This window comes from Malaclemys terrapin, chromosome 15 (genome assembly GCF_027887155.1).
Source record: "Malaclemys terrapin pileata isolate rMalTer1 chromosome 15, rMalTer1.hap1, whole genome shotgun sequence".
In the NCBI taxonomy this organism is placed as follows: Eukaryota; Metazoa; Chordata; order Testudines; family Emydidae; genus Malaclemys; species Malaclemys terrapin.
Genome location: NC_071519.1, coordinates 10,351,919 through 10,379,361, shown reverse-complemented (window position 1 = coordinate 10,379,361; position 27,443 = coordinate 10,351,919). Strand labels below are relative to the sequence as shown.

Below are 27,443 nucleotides of genomic sequence, written 5' to 3'. Positions count from 1 at the left end.
ACAACAGTTTTGGGAAACAGGGAAGGCCACAGCAAGCCTGTTTGGACTGGCACAAAGAGCACCACTAACAAAGGTCCCTGAAGGAGATGCCCCCCAAAGGAACCCAGGACTTAAAACCCGCCTGAGAACCGGAGCAAATCAGAGAGCACAGCGGATTCTTGGATGGCCTGGGCCCAGTACAGCACTCCTGTCCACCCCATCCCCCTTCTTCGTCTTACGTTACACCCAGGCCTGGCCAGCTTTGGGTCGAGCATATGTGAGTATGAAAGTGGGCTGGGGCTTGGGGCACTAACACTTTTCTTCCTTCCCTTGAGTGACGTGGAAGCATTTCCATCACTCACCGCACTGTTATTTTATTATTTTATCAATAAAGCTTTAAAATGTAGACACTTGGTGTGCCTCGTCATCTACTGCCAAAAAGATCCTGTGGCCATGGCCTGATCAACCGTGGTCCCAGGCAGATTGGTAACGAAAATCTGTCACAGTTTTGGTGGAGAATTGCGGAGGGGGAGCCCTGCGGCGCGCACCAACTGTTCTGCCGTTGGTATTTCATGTTTGCTTCGCACGGCACTGTTAGTATTGCATGTTGAGGATTTTATGATAAAGGTGGTGCCCACCCTCAGCCGTAGTAGGACTGAGAACCGGAGAGAGGTTTAGCGTTCCTCTCTCCACCCCGGTCGGCGGGGGAAGGGTGCAAGTGGGTATATCCCCGGGTGTAGAAGTCCCAGGTATTAGGAGGAGGACTTAAAGATTCTCGCTCTAAGCGGACAATCCTCGGTTCATACACACTCAGCCATAGTATGCCTGAGTATAGAGGAGAGCTTTGGGTTTTTCGCTCAGCCCAGGGGGGCACTTGGTGTATGGACCCTCGGTGGGAACGGACCGAGTAATATGGAGGGAGATTTAGGGTCTCTCCCTCCGGCCCGGGAAGGGTGAGCATTGTAAGCCCCGGTGCCAGTCGGTGAGAGCTATGTGAAATTTCAAGTGATTGAAAGAGCTTAAGAGTTGTACTAAGAGATTGTGACATGTTCAGAAAACAGAAGGGTGCAGCTGCAGACTTGGGAGTCCCACAGTCGTGGGCGACGGCATCAGCGATGGGTTCAATGCTGGACTTTCAGCCTTTAGGGAGCACAGGCATGCCCGGTCAGCTGGCGTCACGGGAGGCAGTTGGACCTGATGCCCGAGGCACGGGGGAGGCAGCAAAGAGGGACGGGACCCTGCTGCCGCTTTCAAAAGGGGAGTGAGGACCTCTCCCGGCTGGAGAGGGCTGTCGCCAAGGTGGGGTACAATCGCTGGGGTTCCGTGACAGAGCTTCAGAAAAGGGTGCATTCTTGGCAGGATTTGTTGGATCTGTCCACTGAGTATAAAAAGCAGAAGGGCAAAACCCTAGGGGCAGCTGTGGGATTAATTTGGACTGCAGCAGCCATGTGGTATCAAATGCTGTCGGGACAGACAGAGGAGTTGAAGAGAAGGGAGGAGGTGTGTGCCCGACAGCTGGTGGAAATTAAACAACTGAAAGCGCAGATCACTAACCAGGTGGCAACCCAGGCCTATGTCCAGGACAAGTCGCAGACCTTGAGACAGGACTTCCAGTCGGAAAAGGCAGAATCCACCCACCTGGAAGCACTGGCTAAGCAGGTACCAGTCCTTCAGGGACTTGTCAAAGACTTGACCATCAGTGCCCAGCATACACCGCAGCGGCAGTGTGCTCGCCAAGAAAAGGAACTGGAACAGTTAAAACATCGATTGGCCGTGTGTTCGGGGGACGATTTGGGTGACCCTTGTTTAATCTCTCCCTTTTGTGAGGATCCTCAATTTTGGGCGGAAACTTGTTGTCTAGTGGCCCTCATTAAGACTGAGGAGAGGTCCAGCGGGTGAAGGGGGGAGAAAGTTGTATGTACGGCGCCCCCAACTACGAGGGGTGATTATGAAAAGCAAAGGGACCAGGAGGGGTGGTGTCTAGTTAAGGAGCCCACTCTCCTTGCTGAATTGGTAGTGGAACAAAGCCTGTGCCAATGGAAAGAAACGGTTCAACGAGAAAAACAGGATCAGGCCCAGACAAGCAGGCAGGCAACAGATAAAGAAATTGGAAAACAGCCTTGAGGGCATAGCAGCAGGAGTGAAAAAAGGAATAAGTGCCGACATGGGGAATTTAAATCCCTGAAATAGTACTTGGAATGGTAAAATCTGAGTGGAGTAAGGTGTCATTTTGGGAGAGCAGCAAGTGATTTCAGGAAAGAGAGTGAGAAATTAACTCTGCAGAGGCTGGAGAGAATTAATCGGTTGAACGTTGTAAAAGTGTTAGAGAAGAACATTCTTGGTTTCTTTGCAGCAATTCTGAAGGGAAAATGGGCCTTTTCCAGAGGAATATCTGTAACTAATCCAGGAAAAGAGACTCTTCAACCGAAATCCTCTGACTCTAGACAATTTAGTCAGATTTGCTAAAAGAACATAAGGGGCGTCTATTGGAACTTAACTGCCCCTAAGTGGATACAAATGTAATCTAGGTACAGCTGTGTACAAATTAAAGCAGTGTAAGGGGTGTTAAGAAAAAGAACTAAATGAACTGGTTTTGTTTAAATAATACCATTAACATCCATTTGAATCTTCCATTCAAAGTTGCAAACACTTTTGCCAGACACAGGTAACCAGTGTTGTTTAACTTCGGTATTTAGCATTTAACCCTGAAGGTAACTCAACGCTTTACAAAATTTTGGGAACCAGCCCCCCTGCCTTAACCCACTAGCCCCTGTTCCCCTCCCGGAGCCAGGCCGAGAACCCAGGGCTTGCAGGACACAGACAGGGATGGGGGTTTGGCCTGATGTGTCCTGGCAGTGGGCACAGAGTGGCTCCGAGGGGGGATGGGAGTTTGCGCAGAGGGCTGGCAGGGCTGGAAAGACCCCAGGGGCATCGTGTCGCCCGTCACACACTGCTCCTTGTCACAGTTTGCTGCTTTGTTTATACTGAGCACGGTCAGGAACATCTGCTCAAGCTGCTGCCCGCCCGTGGCATCAGATTCTGCTGCGTGCTCTTTAGAGGGGTTAAAAGGGGGAAATCAGAGGGTAGGGTCGGAGCAGGGGTGGAAACTGACTGGCCAGAGGGGTCAAGGTGCTGGAGGCAGGGGCAGGAGAGGGGCTGAATCAGGGATGGAGCCGTAGGGGCCAGGGTTAAGCCCAGGGGGGAGGTGCTGCCAGACTGTAGCAGAGGGCAAAGGAGGGGGAACAGTTACCCCGAGGGAATGAGCCACCTGGTGTGTATGTAAAAGCAGGGGACAGAGCGGCTTTTTAGGGCTGGGTTTTTAAAGGGCCGGGCATCCCAATGCTTAGACCCGGCAGCTCCTTTCTCTCTGACATAACCTACTGAGGGGATACACAAGACTTGATTCAGTGAAATGTTTTACATCGACCACCAAAAACTCTGTGTCACGCATTGTGAGTGTTTAAAAGAATCCCGTATCGGTTTAGATGTCTGCAGAAAGTCTCCGAGCAGGTCACTGCTTATCTGCTGCTGTGTTTCCCTGATGCGCTCCCTTCCTTGGAATCCATTTTAAATCGAGTTTTGCTCCTTTTAAAATGTTATTTCTATTACTCTCACCACTTCATCATTGACCTGTGGGGAAATAGAGCAGCGGGGCCTTCTTTTTAATAGCCAGAGCTGTGAATCTGAAGGCCCCAAAATAAACCCTCCAACAGAGATCTGTTATGCTAACTACCCTTACACAAAGCAGTACAGGCCAGGGCCCAGGCCAGGGCCTGAACTAGACTAGACGGCACAATTCCCTGCCAAACTCGGTCAAGGGTCATGACCAGAGGGGGGGGGGGGGGGGCAAGGAGGGAAAGAATAAAAAAAAGCCCCAGCAGCAGCACTAATGAAATATAATAACCACTTGTGTGAAGCAATAGGTAACTTTAGCTAAATGCAATTTCTTGACTCATGCAGCTTCTCTTTTGGGTGATCTGTGACCCACTCCGTGATTCCAGCTATCTGCAAAATGACCAATCATAGACGCTCTGTAGGCGTCCCCTAGAAACACCCCCCCCAATCTTTACCCAAAAGACCCCGGAAAATAACATGTGTCTTGAGAAATGTACCCAAACTGGTGCCAAGTACCACCCCTGGGGAAAACCACCAAGCGCCCCTCTATCCAAATAAACATCCAATTCTCGGAAAAATGACGAAGATACCTGGGGGGGAGCGGGAGGGAAACTGACCCCAACCCTAATTTCTTAACTCGCGGTTTGGGGAGGAACTGACCCCAACCCCAGTTTCTTAACTCATGACGTATTGTTTGTACTTTGCTTGCGGTTTAATTAAATAAAAACCCGCCTGCGAGCGGCCCTCGGGGTGTCAGTCTTCGGACTGCACCCCAGTGCACTGGTATGTATGTCAATAAACTGGCCTCAGGCTTGAGTCTTTGAACTAAAATCATTGCGTGGGTGTCTTTGACCACAACAGACCTTTGTTATCACTGTGCAGATGCAGGTCGTTGTGCTATCTCATTTTTATTTTAATGGCAAATACTCATCAAAAGCGTTTATAAGTGAACAGTTGCGGGTGGTTTTAGCAATGCCATCTGTGTTCCTAGTATAGCACTTGCGATGTTTTTTACTGAGATTTTAATTTGGAATTTTTAATTCTAACTTTTTATAGCACAAGTTTATTCTGTTGGATCCTGTGACTTCCAGTCTGACTGATTTCCTGGCCTGGTGTCAAAACTTCATTTGCATTTGATCCATTAATGGGGACTGCCTTTCCCAACTGTTGTTTTGCCTTTCAATCCAGCTCTTAGTGGTTTTTCACCTGTCATTGCTTGTGTGTAGGACTTGATTCACAAATATTCACTGAGGGCAGTATGCTGTGTCATGTAACATCCTTCTCAAGGGCAAAACTTTCTGTCATTTTTGCTGAACATAAGAATAGCCACAGTGGGTCAGATCACTGGTCCATCTAACCCAGTATCCTGTCTTCATTCACAGGGAATGAAGAGAACAGGCAATTATCGAGTGATCCACCCTCTGTTGTCCACACCCAGCTTCTGGCAGTCACAGGCTAGGAACACGCAGAGCTTGGCGTTGCATCCCTGACCAGCTTGGCTAATAGCCATTGATGGACCTAGCGTGAGGAACTGATCTAATTCCTTTTTGAACCCACTGAGAGTTTTGGCCTTCACAGCATAATGAACACACATCTACAGCCCCAACATTGCTTGACAACCACACAAATTCCAAAATCATGAGTTATACACTCTCAAGTCATGAAATTATCAAAAAAGAAAGAAATGATGCTGGGTTCTTTGTATGCGCCTCTTGGTTCCTGAGCCTTTAGGGGGCCATGGGCCCAGTTCCACAAAAGCAGGAACCTAAACACCTGACTGAATCTTGGCCTAGATTCACACTTTTCCTGTTACCGCTCCCAAACCTTTCATAGACCTAAGGCCATATCAACACTAGAAACTGACATTAACTCACATGACATCTCCATAGAATTGCCACAGTTAGTATGTCACATGGGCGCGGGCCTACTTGTTTCGGAGCTAAGTGTGCTCACCAGAAATGCTTGTATCGATCCGGAGTGCAGTGCACCGTGGATCGGTATCGCACGGTGCAACGCGCCACCCTCCCCTGTACTGTACTTTTAGAGGTTTTGGCAATGCATGCTGGGGCCAACATGGGTCACACAGGGATCAACTTCACATTGTGCAGGGTTCACCATCCCCTAATTTTATACTTATCCCAATTTAAAATTATACACAATTTTTGCACCTTTTTTCCCAAATCTCCCAAACTCTCCTGGCCCTCCTCGCTGTCTGCCATCTCTGACAGAACATGGACCCTGCACGGCGCTGCACTATTGTCATGAGCGTTGCAAGCCCAGGGTGCAGGACCCTGCAGTATTTGCAGAGCTGCAGGAAGGGAAGTGGGGGACGTGATGAGTCCATGCAGAACAGCTCGCTGGGGGACATAGCGACAACCAATTCAAAATGGTTGGTGGCATTCACGGAGCAGGTGCAGATGGAGGACTACTGGTTCTGGGCCCAAGAAACGGGCACCATTTTAGATTTTTTGGGGGGTGGGAGGGGGCGTGCACAAGTTTAACTGTGACTCCAGGGACATGAAAACTCTTAAGCTTTTTTTTTTTTTTTTTACGGATCGCAACATAGCAATTAGTTGACAAGAGCACTGTATCTAATTCCTATATAAAGAAAGAGAATTAAATGAATATTAGACCCGCTCAACACAAATGCTAACATGTTCTGACACCTTGTATCAAGTCACTCACTGGACACTGGTTAGGTTTAAAATTTTCATGTATATTCTCACTCTTGAATACAACTATTGAAACAATTGTAGAATGTCACCTAGTTTTTTTTTCTATCATTTAAGCTACTTACTTTTTGCAGTTCACCAAGCTTGGAATAGATCATTTAACTTTTGGAAACATCCTACTAGGGGCAAGACCTCGTAAGTTTATCCTTCACCTGCCTGGGGCTCTTGGGGGGTCACCATACTATAAATAATAGACAGGAAACTGACTTGAAATAGGAGTGAAACTGACTTATCGCCAACCCCAAATGTTCAAAAATCATGAAATTGGCTTAAAAATCATGAGATTATGTAAAAATAATAGATTTGGTGTTCTTTGCACAGGCTGACAGATGGTAGTACATCTGTCTCAATTTTCTCCCTCTCACCTTTCCCAGACTCTGGTCCAGGGGTAGCAAATTTTAACAGGGCATCAGTAATCATAGAATCATAGAAGATCAGGGTTGGAAGGGACCTCAGGAGGTCATCTAGTCCAACCCCCTGTTCAAAGCAGGACCAATCCCCAACTAAATCATCCCAGCCAGGGCTTTGTCAAGCCTGACCTTAAAAACCTCCAAGGAAGGAGATTCCACCACCTCCCTAGGTAACCCATTCCAGGGCTTCACCACCCTCCTAGTGAAAAAGTGTTTCCTAATATCCAACCTAAACCTCCCCCACTGCAACTTGAGACCATTGCTCCTTGTTCTGTCATCTGCCACCACTGAGAACAGTCTAGATCTATCCAATTTGGAACCCCCTTTTAGGTAGTTGAAAGCAGCTATCAAATCTCCCCTCATTCTCCTCCTCTGCAGACTAAATAATCCCAGGTCCCTCAGCCTCTCCTCATAAATCATGTGCTCCAGTCCCCTAATCTTTTTTGTTGCCCTCCACTGGACTCATTCCAATTTTTCCACATCCTTCTTGTAGTGTGGGGCCCAAAACTGGACACAGTACTCCAGATGAGGCCAATGTCAAATAGAGGGGAATGATCATGTCCCTCGATCTGTTGGCAATGCTCCTTCTTATACAGCCCAAAATGCCGTTAGCCTTCTTGGCAACAAGGGCACACTGTCGACTCATATCCAGCTTCTCGTCCACTGTAACCCCTAGGTCCTTTTCTGCAGAACTGCTTCCTAGCCATTCGGTCCCTAGTCTGTAGCAGTGTATGGGATTCTTCCATCCCAAGTGCAGGACTCTGCACTTGTCCTTGTTGAACCTCATCAGATTTCTTTTGGCCCAATCCTCTAATTTGTCTAGGTCCCTCTGTATCCTTTCCCTAACCTCCAGCGTATCTACCACTCCTACCAGTTTAGTGTCATCTGCAAACTTGCTGAGGGTGCAGTCCACGCCATCCTCCAGATCATTAATGAAGATATTGAACAAAACCGGCCCCAGGACCGACCCTTGGGGTACTCCGCTTGATACCGGCTACCAACTAGACATGGAGCCACTGATCACTACCCATTGACGATTTAGCCAACTTTCTATCCACCTTATAGTCCATTCCTCCAGTCCATACTTCTTTAACTTGCTGGCAAGAATACTGTGGGAGACCATATCAAAAGCTTTGCTAAAGTCAAGGAATAACACAATCCACTGCTTTCCCCTCATCCACAGAGTGAGTTATCTCCTCATAGAAGGCAATTAGGTTAGTCAGGCATGACTTGCCCTTGGTGAATCCATGCTGACTGTTCCTGATCACTTTCCTCTCCTCTAAGTGCTTCAGAATTGATTTCTTGAGGACCTGCTCCATGATTTTTCCAGGGACTGAGGTGAGGCTGACTGGCCTGTAGTTCCCTGGATTCTCCTTCTTCCCTTTTTTAAAGATGAGCATTATATTAGCCTTTTTCCAGTCATCCGGGTCCTCCCCCGATAGCCATGAGTTTTCAAAGATAATGGCCAATGGCTCTCCAATCACATCCGCCAACCCTCGGATGCAGCGCATCCGGCCCCATGGACTTGTGCTCGTCCAGCTTTTCTAAATAGTCCGGAACCACTTATTTCTCCACAGAGGACTGGTCACCTCCTGCCCATGCTCTGGTGCCCAGTGCAGTAGTCTGGGAGCTGACCTTGTTCGTGAAGACAGAGATGAAAAAAGCATTGAATACATTAGTTTTTTCCACATCCTCTGTCACTAGGTTGCCTCCCTCATTCAGTAAGGGGCCCACACTTTCCTTGACTTTCTTCTTGTTGCTAACATACCTGAAGAAACCCTTCTTGTTACTAAATGAAAATGATAATAAGTAAAATGCGTGTTTACTTTTTATTTTCTTAAGGTAACTAGATCCGACCTTCATGCCTACCACTTATAATCACTGAAAATCTATCTTTCTGTACGTAATAAACTTAGTTGAATGTTTTATACTGACTAGTGAGTATGTCTAAAGTGTTTGGGGGAATCTGCTCAGATTACAAAGGCTGGTACATGTCCACTTTCCTTTGACAAAGTGGCAAACTAATTAATGAGCTTGCACTGTTCAAGAGGTCTTAAGCAGTGTAAGGCGGTACGTTTCTGGGGTGCAAGACTGGAGGGATTTCCTGGGGTCTCCCTGTGATGGGGCAGGTGCCCCTCACTGCCTGGCAAAAGGTTAATAGCAGCCCTTGGAGCAGCCATGCAGAATCCAGCCAATCAGAGGAAGGCTTAGAAGCAGCCAATCAGGGCCAGGCTGGGCCCTATAAGAAGGGCTGCAGGGCAAAGAGGAGCTCGGTCTCTCCCTGGAGCTTGAGGGAGAAGGACTGGCTGCCCGTAGCGACAGAGCAGTGCTGGGCAGGGTCAGGGGAGCAAACGGAGCTCCAGCCTGGCTGGCTCCCAGACTGAGGCCTTGATACAGGGGCCGAGTAGGTGCTGGGGCTAGGGGAAGTGGCCCAGGGAAAGCAGGTTGCAACAGAGGGGAAGGAGAGGCAGTGAGCAGCTGCCAGCTATAGGGTCCCTGGATCAGGGCCAGAATAGCAGGCGGGACTGGCCCTCACTGGGCACTGAGGGAAGTGGCCAGCCAAAGGACTGGCGAAGGGCTGGACTAAGGGCTGCAGTTCACCACTGCGGCAAGAGGCCGGGCGAAGGACTGCCGGTTCCCCCGGAAGGGCGGGGAGACAATGGAGTTGAGGCACAGCCGGAGGGCCGGGCCCTGAAGAGGCCGCCGCCGTCAGGGAGCGACATGGGTCCCAACAGAGAGCAGAGATGGAGCAACGAAGAATGAGACACCACCAGAGGGGGGCGCCCTGCTGATGCTCAGAGGTAATTCCCTGAGCAACCAGCAGGAGGCGCCAGAACATCACCCTGGCATCATGGAATGGGCCCCCTCGTACCTCAAGAGAACCTGCTTCAGTATAGAAAAACACAATGACCACCCTTCTGATGGTCATCCACCACACCACACTACAATCCACCTGGGGGATCTGCAAACAATTACAATCCAGACCTGATGGGGACCACATCCTGAAAGACATCTTTCCCCAATCCCCTCTTTTGGCCCTTAAACAACCCCCCAACCTCATCAGCACAACCAGGTTCCCTACAGACCAGGACACACCAACTCAAAGCTGCACCAGACCTCACCAGAACAACTGATGCCAAACCTGCAGCCATATCTCCCCTGCTGCCATGATCAATGCCCCACAAAACACACCTGACAAGATCTACACAGTAGCATGGGAACACTTTTTGTATGAGGGGTGCTGAAAGCCAGCTAGGAAACTGTGGCCTGGTCCCCACTTAGTCCGGACTTCGGACTAAGGTACGCAAATTCAGCTACGTTAATAACGTAGCTGAATTCGAAGTACCTTAGTCCGAACTTACCGCGGTCCAGACGCGGCCAGAAGTTTCCCCCCGTCGACGCCGCGTACTCCTCTCGGCGAGCTGGAGTACCGGCGCCGACTGTGAGCACTTCCGGGATCGATCCGGGATCGATTTATCGCGTCTTAACCAGACGCGATAAATCGATCCCAGAACATCGATGGCGTGCCGCCGGACCAGCCGGTAAGTGAAGACTAGGCCTGTAAACCATGTGTTCAAAAGCAACGTGGAAAGCGCAATTCCTGCTCACACCACATGGCTGCAGTGAAGCTCCAGGATTCTCAAGAATTTGTTCTGACAGCACCAGCAAATTTTTCACAGTAAAACCTGGGGGTGTGGCAGTTCTGGCACCTATGGGGTCCTACACATGCCTATCACAGCATGTGCTGGACTCCATCCAGTGCACCAAATGCCCCCAGCAAAAACTACATGGGTGAAGCTAGACAATCCCTCTGCGCTTGAACGAACTCACACAGAAACACGGTAGAAGACAAAACCCACCCCATCGCCTGTGGACAAACACTTCCACCAAATAATCACTCAAGATCTCCCCTCTCAGTCCTAGCCCTCAAAGGAAACTTGCAAAACACCTTCAAAAGCCGAGCCTGGGAGCTTACATTCATAGCTGTGCCAGACTCTAAAAATCATGGCCTCAAAAAACAGAACAAGAAAAAAGAAAGATGCTGGCTATGTGTCTCATTATAACAATCTGTAATCCACGAATTCTCCTTTCTCCTAGGAGTGCAGCGGTATTAACTGCCCACTTCAGTTTGAACAGTTCTGGCAACATGGGTTCATTTCTTACGCTTAACGATCTGCTCCACTCGGAGTATCTTCCCCCGACGGGAAGAAGAGCTCAACAGCGGAAATCGGTACAGTAAACACTGTCACCTCACCCACCTGGCCGCTCGGGTACTTTAGAACAGTCCTTAAGAACTGGGGAGAAAATGGGTCAAAAACGGAATATTTGATAATATGAGATAAAAACACCAAGATCTGAGGGATGGTCAATAATTAGTGGGAAAGTTTGACAGGATTGGATCTGATTTTTATGGGCGGCAGGGGCACCCCCGGTTCGGGCACCCCCTGCCTCCCTCTAATGTCCAGGACCCTGCCCCACCCCCACTACCGTGGGCTGGCCCTGAGTCCCCACCGGCACCCAAGGAGCCCCGAGCCTCAGCCAGCCAGGGCCAAGCCCTGAGCCGGGCCACACAGAGTCGCTCTGAGTCCTGCCAGGGCCTCCTCCAGCTTCCATTACCCGCTGTCCAGGCTGATTGTACAACAAATAAACAACCAGAAAGTTACGGTTCCCCTCCATCACCACCAGTCCCAGGGGCAGCTGGAGCCCTTTGTGAAGGTGTTTTAAGGCCAGGGAGGGGGGCTGGAGCAGGAAGGCTCCCTGGCTGTGGGGAGGGGGCAGCAGGATGGGAGGGGTAGGGGCCAGGCAGCTGGTGGCTGTGGGGCGCTGCACTGGGGAGACAGGAGGGTGTGGGGGGGGGGCAGCTAGGGTGACCAGACAGCAAGTGTGAAAAATCGGGACGAGCGTGGGGGGTAATAGGAGCCTATATAAGAAAAAGACCCAAAAATCAGGACTGTCCCTATAAAATCAGGACATCTGGTCACCCTAGGGGCAGCAGCTGGGCCCAGTTACTCCACTGAGAACAGTTGCTTCTCCCTTCCCCTCCTGTGTCCCTCCCAGGCCCTGTTACTGGCAGAGACCAACCGGCCGCCCCGTCCCACCCCAGAGCCAGCAGCTTCTCCTGGCTCCCCTCAGCTGCAGACTCTAACCTCCTGCCAGTTTCGGGGAATGACTCAGGGCGACAATTTCCCACCTGAACAAGGACAATCGGCTGCAGATAAAACAGGTGGGAAAATTTCCCCAGGCCGAGGAGATTTTAATCTAGCGTGTGAGAATTAGAAACCGGGGCAAAATCCGAGGAGAATAGAGACATGGACAATCACTGGAGAGAAAAGGGTGTGTGTATGTGTGTGTTGGGGGGATCTACATGGATTTGATCCCCATATTTGATAGAGAAAAGCCTCTGAAGAAGTGAGGTTTTTACCCACGAAAGCTTATGCCCAAATAAATCTGTTAGTCTTTAAGGTGCCACCGGACTCCTTGTTGTTTTTGTTTGCAGGAAGCAACATGGTTTGGTCTGTGATTGTACCAAAGGGAGAAGATGGTTGTTTGTAAAGGAAAACAGAAGGCCTCTAATGAGGAGGGGATTTGAACCCACACAGGGAGAGCACAATTAATTAGCAGTAGCACCTTAACCACTCGGCCACCTCATCTGAGCTATCAGGGAAGGGACAGGAGGAGAAATCTAAGGCCAGCAGGGGTAGGGACAATAAGGAGTTTAAGCGTAAGCAGGGTCTGAACGAGCTCCCCCTCACACCTAGTGATGAGCTGGCGGAAAGACTTCAGGAACAGACCGTGTTCGCACAGACCCACCTACTCCGCCTAGCTACGCAGCATGATGGGGTGGCTTTGCCAAAAGGACCAGTTTTGGCTGATGGTGGGTTACAAATCACATGAGTACAATGAAATGTTGTTATCCTCCCTAGATGAGTCAAGGCCAGCACAGGGCACCGAGGAACCAGGGAACATTTTGTAAGCAGAGTCAGGATGAGCTCTACCCTGACATCTGGTGGTGAATTATGGCGAGTGTGGAAAAGAACTCCAGGGGCTGATCTTGTTTGCATAGGCACACTCACTCGCCTGGCAGGAAACAACAGCAACTCAAAGTGGTTACTTTGGCTGGTGTGGGATCCCCAGTTTCTCTGTTATTGGGGCAGGAAGAATAAAGTTTTGTTACCCTGATTCTGTGAATCAAGGCCAGTGGAACTGTTGTATGACAGAAGGACTGAGTGAGTCATTCACCATTACCTAAGTAGCATTTGCTTGTCAAGGAGCATGGGTTACAAAACCCAGTGAATTGAGAGAGGTTGGGGGTAGGTATTGGTACCTGGTGGTGTGGGTCCGAAACACCAATTGCACCTCCTCCTCTCTCCACTGTTGAATGTCAGAACTAACTTTGATTCCCTTAGGAGTCTAGTTACAGACTGCTGAGCTGAGTTCACTTTGGGCCAATAGTGCACCAGCACTGGGGCTCCCCTACTACTAGCTGAAATCACAAAAGAGCTGAAATCACAAAAGAGCTAAAGCTATTTAAGAGCTGAGATCACTGAGGCTGTGTTAACTAGTGGGGGAGCCTGAAGCTATTATTGCTAAGCTAACTTAGCTTAGCGGGGGTGAGCGGAGCGGCTGGAGGAGCAGCTAGCAGAGCAGAGCCTTGTGGGAGCGGCCCAAGGGACGAGCGGAGCGGCGTGGCGCGGCTCACAGGTCGGTGAGCGGGGCGGAGCGGCTCACAGGTCAGTGAGCGGAGCAGAGCGGAGCAGCTGCCAGAGCAGTTCGTGGTGAAGGATGTGGTGGAACCCCACGGAGAAGCAGCCGGTTGGCCTCGGATCACGTAAGGTGCCCCTTAACACCCTGCTCACCCCCCCCCTTTTGAACTCTGGGGTTGCACTGATCATGGACAGAGACTTTGGGGGGTTGCCGGACTTTTGTGATTCTTGGGTTGCTGGACCCAAGAGACTTTGGGATTGGTGGACTTTTGGGACTTTGGTGATTCTTGGGTCGCTGGTTTCAAGAACCAACGGGAGAGGACACGGCCCAATTTGCTGGGGTGGGTCTTCGCTCATGGTTTGGTCTAAGAACTCTAGTTGTGGTGTTTTTCCAATTTAATGCTGATGTTGTTTACCTCATGTTATTAAACATTTTCTGTTACACTCAGACTCCGTGCTTGCGAGAGGGGAAGTATTGCCTCTTAGAGGTGCCCAGGGGGTGGTATGTAATTGTCCCAGGTCACTGGGTGGGGGCTCGAGCCGGTTTTGCATTGTGTTATTGAAACGGAACCCCTAGATACAGAACCCGGCCCTTGTTGCTGCCAACTTAGATGGGCAGAAGGGTTACATTTTCAATCCTTAACAACACCAGCAGATCGAGGAACATGATCATTCCCCTTTATTTGACATTGGTGAGGCCTCATCTGGAGTACTGTGTCCAGTTTTGGGCCCCACACTACAGGAAAGATGTGGAAAAATTGGAAAGAGTCCAGCGGAGGACAACAAAAATGATTAGGGGTCTGGAGCACATGACTTATGAGGGGAGGCTGAGGGAACTGGGATTGTTTAGTCTCCAGAAGAGAAGAATGAGGGGGGATTTGATAGCAGCCTTCAACTACCCGAAGGGGGGTTCCAAAGAGGATGGAGCTCGGCTGTTCTCAGTGGTGGCAGATGACAGAACAAGGAGCAATGGTCTCAAGTTGCAGTGGGGGAGGTCCAAGTTGGATATTAGGAAACACTATTTCACTAGGAGGGTGGTGAAGCACTGGAATGGGTTCCCTAGGGAGGTGATGGAGTCTCCTTCCTTGGAGGTTTTTAAGGCCCGGCTTGACAAAGCCCTGGCTGGGATGATTTAGTTGGGGATTGGTCCTGCTTTGAGCAGGGGGTTGGACTAGATGACCTCTTGAGGTCCCTTCCAACCCTGATATTCTATGATTCTATGAACACAAAACAGAGAAACGCTCCCGAGTCTCTCCCAGGGAATTAACATTTCTGTGCAGAAAGCTAAAGGTTTTAACAGAAAGGAGTGAAACCAAATGGCCACACGATGGCGCCAGAAGCCTAGGAATGAAAAGCCCCAGGATTTCTGTGTGCCTGGGCTCTGGAAAGGGATTTGGTTCCATTCATTGCATTGCTGCGGCAGGTAACATCCCAGGAATGAGCCGTATCGATGACCGTGACACCGGGTGTGAGGAGGCTATAATCTGATTCCAATGGAATAATGATTTTACACCTGAGTCATTAGCGGCAGCTTCCCAAGGGCAATTCCAACTGGTTCCTCCCAGAGATGGGTGATCGGGGAACAGGGAATCTCTCCGGCTCCCACTTTCAGTTCTCCAGTCTTTCTCCCTCCCTCCCTCCCCCACACTATCACATGCCCCCACTAGTAATTAACTAATGGATATAAACTGCCCATCAACAAGCTTAACCTTGAAATTAGGTGAAGGTTTCTAACCACTGGAGGAGTGAAATTCTGGAACAGCCTCCCAAGGGGAGCAGTGGGGGGGCAAAAAACTGAACAGGCTTCAAGACTGAGCTTGATAAGTTTATGGACGGGGTGGTGTGATGGGACTGCCTGTAACGGCATGTGGCCGATCTGTGATTGCTAGCAGCAAATATCTCCAACGGCCGGAGATGGGACAATAGGTGGGGAGGGCTCAGAGTTACTGCAGAGAATTCTTTCCCAGGTGTCTGCCCCGTGCGTCTTGTCCGCATGCTCAGGGTCTCACTGATGGCCATATTTGGGGTTGGGAAGGAGTTTTCCCCGTGGGTAGATTGGCAGAGACCCTGGGGGGTTTCGCCTTCCTCTGCAGCATGGGGCATGGGTCACTTGCAGATTTAAACCAGTGTAAATGGTGGATTCTCTGTAATTTGACGTCTTTAATCCATGATTTCAGGATGTCAGTAACTCAAGCAGAGGTTGGGGGTCTATTACAGGAGCGGGTGGTTGGGGTCCTTTGGCCTGCAAGGTGCAGGAGGTTTAACCAGATGATCACGATGGTCCCTTCTGATCTTAAAGGGTCTGAGTCTAAACAGGAGAGGGGAGTAAAGAACACATTTTTAAAGAATAAACCAAACATTGTAATACCAGGATGACTCCAACAGCTCACTGTATGGTCCCACCCCTTTCTTCCGCCACCGGGTGTTGAATGACCTGGTGGGATTTGGGACATTAATTCTCTTGTTCCATTGATAAACTGCTACAATGTGACTGAAATTAAACCAATTCCCAGCCAAGAAAAAGGGACATCCTTGCATTGGCCGGGAATCGAACCCGGGTCAACTGCTTGGAAGGCAGCCATGCTCACCACTATACCACTAATGCGTCTGGCAGGAGTGTTTCTCCCAGGTGCCACTTATGCCAAATGACTCACCCCCACAGAGCTCAGGAGGTGGCTGGACAGGCTGGAGGCAGCCTGTGAGCAGAGACAGGTTCCCAGAGTGACGGACAGATGGGGACATGGGCTCGACATCCCAGCCTCAGGTAGCTCCAACCCCATCTCTGCCCTCAGAGAAGGGAAATGAAAATCAATGACCCTAATGACAAATTTCACCCCAGCAGGAAGGAGACAGCTCCTTTTAAAGCACATTTTGTGTTGGTTCCTGCTACGTACAGAACGGTTTGCTGATGATGATTCCTGGGTGGTGGGGCTCAGGCTTTTGGCTTCAGCCCCAGGCCCCAGCAAGTCTAACGCCAGCCCTGGTGACCCCATGATAACAGGGTCACGACCTACGTTCCCTGTAAGTTGTGCAGCCGCCTATTAAGCCCTTCACAGGGGCTCAGAGCTGCGGCTGGGAGAGATGCCTCTCCCCAGTGTGGACCTGCCGCAGTGGGGAGACGCACCCCTCCCCACCGGCCCCAGCATGGATCTGCCCCAGACTTGCCGCTGATGAGGGAGAGGAGCCCTCCCCCAATCTGGCCCAGCCCCGCCGGAGCTCCCATACCCAGGGAGAGGCGCCTCTCTCCTGGCCCCAAGCTGCTGCAGTGAGAGATGGCCTGCATCCCAAACCCCACATCCCCAGCCCAACCCCAGAGCCCGCACCCCCCCTCACCCCAACCCTCTGCCCCAGCCCTGAGCCCCTCATCCCTGGCCCCACCCCAGAGCCCACACCCCAAGCCAGAGCCATCACCCCCCCTGCACCCCAGCCCTGAGCCCCATCCCACACTCTGAACCCCTCGGCCCCACCCCTACCACACATCACCTCCATATTGGTGCACATAACAAAATTCATTCCGCACATGGACATGAAAAATTAGCGGGAACGCTGGGCACGACCCACTTTGGGGTCCTGACCCACAGTTTGAGAACCGATGCTCTATGCTGATGGGAGAGAGCTTTGTTGTCGGTGTAGTTAATCGGTTTCCCCAAGAGACGGTAGTTATGTCAATGGGAGAAGCTATGTCGGTGGGTGTGCAAGTGGTGGTGTTTATTACGTTTAATCAAACCCCATTTTTAAAACCACCTGTGGTTGGGGAATAGAAAAGGAGGTTGCTGAAGCAAGGTCTGTCCTTCAGAGTCCTGGAGATGACTGACTCCAGCAGAGCATTGTTATGGGGGGATAGCTCAGTGGTAGGGTTTGATGGCAGATCCAGTGGTCTTTGATTCAAATCCAAGTGGCTTCTTATAGGCCTGTTATCAGAAATAGGATTCAAGCCTACTTTGTCTAAGGAAGTCTTTAATGGGAGTACACTACCACGCACGGCTTGACCATCTGGAGTAGGAAAGGAAGCCAACTCAGCATGTAACAAAGTTGGAGTCTGATTCGTCCAGCGGGAGAAGGCTATCCTTTTTCTATCCTTCATAAACAGCCCTCTTCCTTGGACTGCACTTTGCTGGGGATCTGGATAGGGGAGAAGCAGCTTCTGAGGGTTAATATGACACCATATTTTGTTTTTATTCATAGATTTTAAAGGCAGGTTAAACCTCTGTGAACATCTGGTCTGACCTGCTGCCTAACAGTCCAGAGAATTATACCCAGTGAGTCCTACATGGACCCCAACACCTTATGGTTGAACAAGGACAGATCACTCAGAGAGTCATTGTGTTTGGATGTAAAAATGTGAAATGCTATGGGGGGAAACCGGCCCGTATTTCAAGCTTAAATTCTGCAATTTCTACATCTAAGCATAAAGCTCAGGTCCACCCTGGCCATGAATTAAGCCCAGGCCTGCTGGATGGGAGACAAGAATTCTCCCACTGGACCACAAGTATGCAAAATATAAAAAGTGACCTGTGCACTATGAGCCCTACCCACTGCCACAGCCCGTCTCTGCTACAGGGCACAGGGATGTGGCTGATACTCCTGGGAGCTCTCTGCTTCTGGTCAGAATGGAGTTCTTTGGGAATTAAGTCATTATTGTGGGTTCAAGTTACATGTGCCCTGTGCCTTTAAGGAATTGGAGTAATGGTGAAGAGGTTAAAGGGCACACAGCTGGGTAGCGGGGTGCGGTCCCTCAATAGTTGTTCTGCTCTGGTGAGACTGAGCAGGTGCGGGGATTGTGCAAGCTGTGGTGTTTATGTTTATATATAAAATTCAGTGAAACCCCATTTTCAAAACCACCCATGTCTGGAAATGTAACATGAACTCTTTGAACTAGGGTGTGTCCTTCATAATCCTCAAGATGACTAGGTCCAAGACTACAGTGTCAGAGGGAGTATAGCTCAGTGGTAGAGCATTTGACTGCAGATCAAGAGGTCTCTGGTTCAAATCCAGATGCTCCCTTGGTAGTTCCCTTTTTTAATGGAAATATATTTTCATATCCATCTCCAGTATGCTCATGAGTTCCACTGCACGGCGATGCTTGAAATGAATTTAAACACTCAATGGTTTTCTCTGTAAATGCATAAAAACCTTGCAAATCTGTCCATCAGCTGAAATCACTTCCAGTCCCCTAAGTGTCTAGATTATTTTTTCATCAATTAAACAAAGGCATAATATGAATACACATTTGCAGATCCCTGTTCTCCAGGGGCTATGCTGTGCAGAAGAAGAAGAGCCACATCCAGTTGGGGTTCAGGAGTCTGATGGGCAAAGCCACCTTGGTGCAGGCTGAAGTCACCAGCCCCTTGGCTCCTTCACACTCAGCCAGCAGCTGGGCCCCCAGGACAAGGCATGAGAAGAAGACAGCGGCTCTGAGCTGGAAAATAGCCACCAAGGAGCTGGCTAAAGCTGCCAAGATCCTCAGGAAGGCCACCATGCCCAGGGCTAGAAATAATCATCAGTATGTGCTGACTTCATCAGGGACCAAAAAAGCAGAGAAAAGCCCTCAAAAGGTCTAAGCCGCTGAGCCAAGATCCCACCTAAAATCAAGACAGTAGAGAGCAAAACTAAAGCCAACTTCAAACCACCCAAAGCCAGGGCTAAGAAGGTGGCCCTGAGAAAGAAGTGAAGAGATTTCCATGGGGATAACTCCTGCTCCTCTAATAGGGTGACCAGATGTCCCAATTTTATAGGGACAATCCCGATTTTAGGGTCTTTTTCTTATATAGGCTCCTATTACCCTCCATCCCCATCCCAGTTTTTCACACTTGCTGTTTGGTCACCCTATTTGTGGATCACCATGGACCACCCAGAGACATCAAAGTCCTGCAGGACAAACAGCCCAATGGATAGTATAATGAAGTGGTGGCAGCGGGGGGAAGTGTTTCTCTTCCAGAGGGGAAGCGCTGTGTTTTGTGAAACACCTCCCAGGTGAGTGATGCACTGAGAAGGCAGCTGCCCCTAGCTCCTACATGAACTCGTTCTCTTTGATCAGCTTCTGCTGTTATTTCAGAACCAGCACCAGCGGGAGTGTGTCCCTCTCACTTCACCAGCTGTACAATAGGCTGTATCTGCATCTCACCTTTGATTAATCCTAGTTTTTCATTTATTCCTACTATGATACTTTCCCAGTACTCTGCCTCATTCCAACATTCTGGTCAGAGATTGCATAGGGGGAGGAATGGGCTAGTTTGTGTTACACTTGGTAAGTTCCCTTTGCATGTGACTGAAAGGTGGACAAGAGCCTGTTACAAACACAAAATAGCTAAGCTTTACCAAACTACCTGTGACACATTCAAACCTTCCTGTACACACACAATAGAAATTGGGACTCTGAGAAATGGCAACTTTCCTTTAACCCAGATCATTGTTTTTTGTAACTTTCAGAGGCATTGAAAGGGCAGCCATTTAAAGATAATGTGCTTCTATTTCATGATCAGCGGCAGAGTCTCTGTAAATTTACCACCCACAGCGCTGGGTGTGTCTGCATCCAACTAACTGCAGGGCTAGACATACCATTCACTAACATTAACGCTCTGTTAACAGAGCCTTTGGTTAGTGACAAATAATGAGACTAATCTCTCACTGCTGTAATTCCACTGACTCCAGTGTTCTCTTTCCCTATTTCTGGTTCCAAGAAAATTAGGAAATTAAAACAACCATCAGAGCTAACATGCCGTGAGAAAGTGGGAATGTGGATAACTCAAATAATTCAGTTTCTTCTGTGTCTTGTGTGCGTGTGTAAAAGGCACAGCACATGAATAATTAAGCACATCTAGAGACTGGGAATGGCTGCGCCATTACACACATTGAATCTATTCCCCCATGTTAAGTATCCTCACACCTTGTCAAGCTGTCTGGAATGGGTCATCTTGATTATCACTACAAAAGTTTTTTTTTCTCCTGCTGATAATTGCTCATCTTAATTGATTAGCCTCTTAGAGTTGGTAGGAGAACTCCCACATATCTACACCAGCAACACCATCACAGGACCTAGCCAGATCAGCTACAACATTACCGGCTCATTCACCTGCACGTCCACCAATGTTATATATGCCATCATATGCCAGCAATGCCCCTCTGCTATGTACATTGGCCAAACTGGACAGTCACTACGCAAGAGGATAAATGGACACAAGTCAGATATCAGGAATGGCAATATACAAAAACCTGTAGGAGAACACTTCAACCTCCCTGGCCACACGATAGCAGATGTAAAGGTAACCATCTTACAGCAAAAAAACTTCAGGACCAGACTCCAGAGAGAAACTGCTGAGCTCCAGTTCATTTGCAAATTTGACACCATCAGATCAGGATTAAACAAAGACTGTGAATGGCTATCCAACTACAGAAGCAGTTTCTCCTCCCTTGGTGTTCACACCTCAACTGCTAGCAGAGCACCTCACCCTCCCTGATTGAACTAACCTCGTTATCTCCATACTGATTTATACCTGCCTCTGGAGATTTCCATTACTTGCATCTGAAGAAGTGAGGTTCTTACCCACGAAAGCTTATGCTCCCAATACTTCTGTTAGTCTTAAAGGGGGGAGGGATAGCTCAGTGGTTTGAGCATTGGCCTGCTAAACCCAGGGTTGTGAGTTCAATCCTTGAGGGGGCCACTTAGGGATCTGGGGCAAAATCAGTACTTGGTCCTGCCAATGAAGGCAGGGGGCTGGACTCAATGACCTTTCAAGGTCCCTTCCAGTTCTAGGAGATAGGATAGGATGCCACAGGACCCTCTGTTGCTTTTTACAGATTCAGACTAACACAGCTACCCCTCTGATACTATTCCCCTCCTTGAAGATCTTATAACATGACAACCTTCACTTATAATGCATTCAGTAGATTACTAGTGAGCGGCCCAGTATAGGCTTATGGCTTTTAATTGAGACCGAGCAAAGATCTTTTCACTTGCGTCCTTAACTTTTGCCTCTGATTTTTGCCTTGTTAGTGGCCAGATTTTATATGGTCTTTCTTAGGAAAGGGCCAGGGTCTGTAAAACCACAAGCTTCGCAGCCAGTTAATTTTCTTTACTACCCAGTACGTCAGTGCCAAGAATAAAACAAACGCCTGAAACATTAGGAGTCCCACAATTGGATGTAAGGCCAAATTAAAAATCCCCATTGCCATGGGGGACCATTCCAACAATCTTATTTTACCATTTCTATTTGAAATTTGTGCTAAGCCTTTAAATTATTTATTTAATTTTTTGAGGGGAGTCATGGACAGTGACTATGATTTTATTTAGCAGCCTGTAAATAATTTTAAAATGGTAGTGCCCACATTTATTTCAATGGGTACAGGCATTATTCATAGATTCATAGATTCTAGGACTGGAAGGGACCGCGAGAGGTCATCGAGTCCAGTCCCCTGCCCGCATTACATTTGAATAGAATGTGTATTTCATTTTTAATTGACAATATTTGAATTTAGGCATTTAAAATTACTTTTTAATAGCTGTAATATGGCAAAAATATTTTATGTGGATTATGAGGTACATAATACACATAATTATTGGCTCTCGGCATTAACTTTTAAAACATACGTAATTATTACCCACATATACTATTACAGATGTATTTGCAAATTGATAAATGGCATAATGACTATTTAAAAAAATTAACATATATTTTGTGGCTGCAAGCTATTTTTAGTGTATTTATATTTAATTTTAGGTTATTTAAGCAGGTTTGTAATATTATTGTTTTTTACCCTGGACTTGTTTGTTACCGATACGCTGTGGTTTATGGGCCTTATTACGATTTGATTAACGGTAAGGCCCTATCTAAGGCTCACTCTCTCTCTCTCCCTCTCTGTGCCTATAATGGGGGGAAAATATTTCATTTTATTTTTGCTTTTGATATTAGTAAAATAAATATAGTGATTTTTTTAGATTTTTTTTATTATAGGTAATTTTTTTTATTTTTGATTAGGACCATGGTATTATTTAACTACTCTATTATTTAAATATTTTTTGTTTTTATTATAATTTTTTTTAAGAACACAGGGCTTTTAAAGTGCAGGGCTAAAAAAAAAAAGCCCTTTTATTTTCAATGTTTGTAGTTTTTGCCTCCCCATGTTCCATATTTGGAGCTGAAAAAGATGGTTTTAGCCTAAAATGAATTGGCTTTTTCCCTGGAGCTGTTTGCTTAGGCACGCCATTTCACAAGCGAAAGCACTTCAACTCACTACAACTAAATAATAGACTGTCAGTTCCCACCTAGTGACAACTGTCCCCACCTGGGTAGCCTTAATCCCTTCCACTAACAAATCTGCTCCTCCCACTAGCCCAGGGGTAGGCAACCTATGGCATGTGTGCCAAAGGCGGCACGGGAGCTGATTTTCAGTGGCACTCACACTGCCTGGGTCCTGGCCACCGGTCCGGGGGGCTCTGCATTTTAATTTAATTTTAAATGAAGCTTCTTGAATATTTTAAAAACCTTATTTACTTTACATACAACAATAGTTTTGTTATATATTATAGACTTATAGAAAGAGACCTTCTAAAAACATTACAATGTATTACTGGAACATGAAACCTTAAATTAGAGTGAATAAATGAATCATAGAATCATAGAATATCAGGGTTGGAAGGAACCTCAGGAGGTATCTAGTCCAACCCCCTGCTCAAAGCAGGACCAATTCCCAACTAAATCATCCCAGCCAGGGCTTTGTCAAGCTGGGTCTTAAAAACCTCCAAGGAAGGAGATTCCACCACCTCCCTAGGTAACCCATTCCAGTGCTTCACCACCCTCCTAGTGAAATAGTGTTTCCTAATATCCAACCTGGACCTCCCCCACTGCAACTTGAGACCATTGCTCCTTGTTCTGTCATCTGCCACCACTGAGAACAGCCGAGCTCCATCGTCTTTGGAACCCCATTTCAAGTAGTTGAAAGCAGCTATCAAATCTCCCCCCATTCTTCTCTTCTGGAGACTACACAATCCCAGTTCCCTCAGCCTCTCCTCATAAATCATGTGCTCCAGCCCCCTAATCATTTTTGTTGCCCTCTGCTGGACTCTTTCCATTTAAATCTCTGAAACCCAGAAAATGAAGAGTTCAAGTTCACGCTATCCCTACTATGAAACCTTAACTCTGCCCCCCAGCCCATAGCCCTGGAGCTGGCTGGCATCACAGGTCGGATTCTTCGTATTTTGAGTCTCTCAGCCACACTCCCAGCCACTGGGGACTGTGACATCGCCTCACTTGATCATCGCATCTCTAGATAAGCCAACTCCTGCGCAGAGTGAATTAAGGCCATGCCTGATCTGCCCTGGGTGGGAACTGGAGTGCAAAGGCTACAGGGCCGTTTTCTGCTTTTGTTGCCCACAATTGAACTCTTGTCTGTTTGGGTCACCACGTCAGGAGTTTAACTGAGCAAGAAAACTTTGTTGTGGCTTTAGTCAACTAAGCATCAGCTGGTGGGGATACTGACCCGCGACTAAGGGGGGATAGGATTGAGGTCTATAAAATCATGACTGGTGTAGAGAAAGTAGATAAGAAAGTGTTATTTACTCCTTCTCGTAACACAAGAACTAGAATTTCACCAAATGAAATGAATAGGCGGCAGGTTTAAAACAAACAAAAGGAAGTATGTCTTCACACTGCGCACAGTCAACCTGTGGAACTCCTTGCCAGAGGATGTTGTGAAAGCCAAGACTATAACAGGGTTCAAAAAAGAACTAGATAAGTCCATGGAGGATAGATCCATCAATGGCTATTAGCAGGATGGGCAGGAATGGTGTCTCTAGCCTCTGTTTGCCAGAAGCTGGGAATGGGTGACAGGGGATGGATCACTTGATCATTACCTGTTTTGTTCATTCCCTCTGGGACACCTGGCACTGGCCACTGTCAGAAGACAGGACACTGGGCTAGATGGACCTTTGGTCTGACCCAGTCTGGCCGCTCTTATGTTCTTATGTCAGTGCAGCATCTCTCAAACTGGGGTCCGCAGGCCCTGCTGTTTAGGAACTGAGTCCTTTATCTTTTATGCAGAGACAAGGACTCTTTTGTGTCTGGACTTGGATGAAAGTTCTTGTCACTGATGTCTTCCTCTGTTTTATAGCACCATAGTAATAAGAAGTGGAAAAGTGATAATAGGAGGTGTTTTGTGGGATTCCCAACCTTTAAGGGTGACCGGGATTGCCACGGCAAAGCTCCTGCTGTGACCCCCGTTCCAAAGGTAAACACACCACCACGGGAAGCGGCCGATTCTCCATCACTCCAAATCTTCATGTCAAGACTTGATGACTTTCTGGAGGATGATTCAGTTCGGCACAAGCTATTCAGCTCAATCCCACAGTAATTGGATGAGATTCTTTGGCTTCTTACACATGAGGTCCGACTAGATGAATTTATAATCCCTTCTTGCCATAAAACCTATGACTCTATAATCAATCTGAGGAAGGACTAAGGGAACATGCTACTGTTTGTGTTGTGTTCCAGAGATGGGAACACCAGCATTTATCCGCATGCCCTCCGGCTGTGCCCCTGGGTCAGCTGTAGCTGTGATCGGATGGTGGAGGGAGCAGTTGGAGCAGCCTGGCAGAGCTGTGACTGTGGTATGCAGAGAGGTGCAGGTGACCCCTGAGGGACCGAGTCTGCCCCACGTCAGTGCTCAGTGTTGTAGGCTGTGTCACTAAAGGTGCAGAAGGGTGCGTTCTTGTCAGGGGGATTGTCAGCGCTCTGGTGGGATACACACTAGGGGTCTCCAGGGCTCAGTGAGGGGGACGTGAAGGCGACGAGGCAGAAGGAATTCTCGGGGCGATGGTAAAGAGAGGGTAACATTTTACAAGTCTGAGATGGTTTGTGTGAAGTAGGCTCCGTGTTTGAGCATAAGCAGCTTCTGTTTGCAAGGATGGAGCTAAACCCAAGTTTTGCCTTAGTAGAAAGACCCTGTTAGAATTTGTGCTGTTCTGCTCCTGGGCTCTGTTCCCGCAGTGTTGTGTAGCAGGGGAGGGCAGAAAGCTGGTGTGTGTGTCATTGGCATGTCGGGGTGATGCTGAAACAGGGCAGAGTACAAGTTGCATTGTAGGGGTGATGCGTACTTTATTTCGTCATTTCCCCTTCTAAGAACCGAGGGGACGGGAATCCTTACCCAGCGAGGTCACAGTCTCATAGTTCTCCTGCATGACATCTCCATAGAGGGCTCTCTGAGCGGGGTCCAGCAGAGCCCACTCTTCCTCAGACACCTCCTCAATGGTCACCGCCCCCTGAAAGAGCAAGAGCCCCGCACTCAGTACTGCTGCCCCACTCACAGCCCCACTCTTCGTGAGGCAGCAAGGCCAATTAATTAGAAGCTCTGGGAGGCCCAGAGTCCCACCCTCTTCAGAGCAGCCAGGAGGCATCAGGGTGAGGGGAGAAAGCGAGAGCCCTTCACCCCTCCTAGCAGAGAGAGGGGACAGGGGCCCTCACACTCATCACACACCTACTAGCCATAGGCTGATACAGGAGATGGAGCCCCCAGCAGGAACCAGGGACAACTCCCTAGTGGGAATCAGAACACCCTCCCCATTGCCAGCAGCTGGATGGGAGGGGATGGGGTGTCTCATTGGTGCCTCCTTCTTATCTCCGCGTACTAGGTTCGTGCTCCAGGACTGAGAATCTGATTGTTTTTCCCGGCCCCGGGTCAGGGGGTTGTTTTCTGTTCCACAAATAAGGAATCTTCACCATAACCCCCGGGGGTCTGTTCCTATAATCTAGTCCCCAAGTAAAACAAGCCCCAGCAGGTTTGTCACCCCCTGATCCCCTCCCTTTCTCCAGCCTGTGGACTTCCTGCCCCACCTCCAGACTGAACCCCGCAGAAGCCCCAAACGCCTCTGTGTTTGCTGCCCCTCTCCCTCCAGCAGGAAAACACCAACAACTCCCTTGTGGTCCCTACCTGAGCCTCCTCTTCCGCAGCCATTTCCCTTCCCCTTCTCCTGGGAGGATGAGACAATCCGGCACTAAACGTGGGTGTTATTCTACAGCCTGTCGGGGTGAGAGGAGAACAGGTGAGAGTTCAGAAGGCACCTTAGTTCATGTCACATCTTGATTCCCCCTAGCGCTTTCCCTGGGAAAACAATCAGTCATTCTATTATTTTATTACAGAACATACCCAACCCTTCCCACCAGGGCTAAACCCACTGAGGCCTTCTACAACCCTGACATGGTCCCTGAGGGCAGCACATTTCTTCTGGAGTGCAGGGACTAGGCACAGGCAGGTATAGGACGAGAACAGCTGGGATTCAAATCTGCTGCCCGCAGCGAGCGCCCCCCCTGAGCCCCCCGTTCCCCGCAGCACAGCGCCCCCCCCGCTGAGCCCCCCGTTCCCCGCAGCACAGCGCCCCCCCCGCTGAGCCCCCCGTTCCCCGCAGCACAGCGCCCCCCCCCGCTGAGCCCCCCGTTCCCCGCAGCACAGCGCCCCCCCCGCTGAGCCCCCCGTTCCCCGCAGCACAGCGCCCCCCCCCGCTGAGCCCCCCGTTCCCCGCAGCACAGCGCCCCCCCCGCTGAGCCCCCCGTTCCCCGCAGCACAGCGCCCCCCCCCGCTGAGCCCCCCGTTCCCCGCAGCACAGCGCCCCCCCCGCTGAGCCCCCCGTTCCCCGCAGCACAGCGCCCCCCCCCCGCTGAGCCCCCCGTTCCCCGCAGCACAGCGCCCCCCCGCTGAGCCCCCCGTTCCCCGCAGCACAGCGCCCCCCCGCTGAGCCCCCCGTTCCCCGCAGCACAGCGCCCCCCCGCTGAGCCCCCCGTTCCCCGCAGCACAGCGCCCCCCCCCGCTGAACCCCCCGTTCCCCGCAGCACAGCGCCCCCCCGCTGAGCCCCCCGTTCCCCGCAGCACAGCGCCCCCCCGCAGCACCCGCCCCGCTGAGCCCCCCTCCCCGCAGCCCGGCGCCCCCCCAACCCCCCGTTCCCCGCAGCACAGCGCCCCCCCGCTGAGCCCCCCGTTCCCCGCAGCACAGCGCTCCCCCCCGCTGAACCCCCCGT

At 49.5% G+C, this 27,443-nt stretch overlaps 1 protein-coding gene and 2 non-coding genes across 9 annotated transcripts in view; 1 reads left to right on the top strand and 2 right to left on the bottom strand.

Moving 5' to 3' along the window:
- Positions 1 to 27,443, bottom strand: part of LOC128823100 (zinc finger protein 677-like) — a 28,473-nt gene that overhangs the window by 757 nt on the left and 273 nt on the right. For 2 of the 7 annotated variants that reach the window (XM_054005198.1, XM_054005197.1), the window contains exons 2-4: positions 26,362 to 26,450; positions 25,579 to 25,693; positions 17,128 to 17,562 (exon numbers count right to left, since the gene is read on the bottom strand). In XM_054005198.1, coding sequence (XP_053861173.1) covers positions 17,162 to 17,562; positions 25,579 to 25,693; positions 26,362 to 26,385 — 540 coding nt within the window. In that variant the 5' untranslated portion in view covers positions 26,386 to 26,450 and the 3' untranslated portion in view covers positions 17,128 to 17,161. Of the gene's footprint in view, positions 1 to 15,200; positions 15,749 to 16,094; positions 16,223 to 17,127; positions 17,563 to 22,910; positions 25,483 to 25,578; positions 25,694 to 26,361; positions 26,451 to 26,577; positions 26,725 to 27,443 lie in introns of those variants that run through there. The other 5 variants (XM_054005200.1, XM_054005199.1, XM_054005201.1 and 2 more) reach the window with 5 other exon arrangements.
- On the bottom strand, positions 15,974 to 16,045 carry TRNAG-UCC (transfer RNA glycine (anticodon UCC)). The gene has a single exon. It is a non-coding gene; the product is annotated as a tRNA-Gly (tRNA).
- On the top strand, positions 18,373 to 18,444 carry TRNAC-GCA (transfer RNA cysteine (anticodon GCA)). The gene has a single exon. It is a non-coding gene; the product is annotated as a tRNA-Cys (tRNA).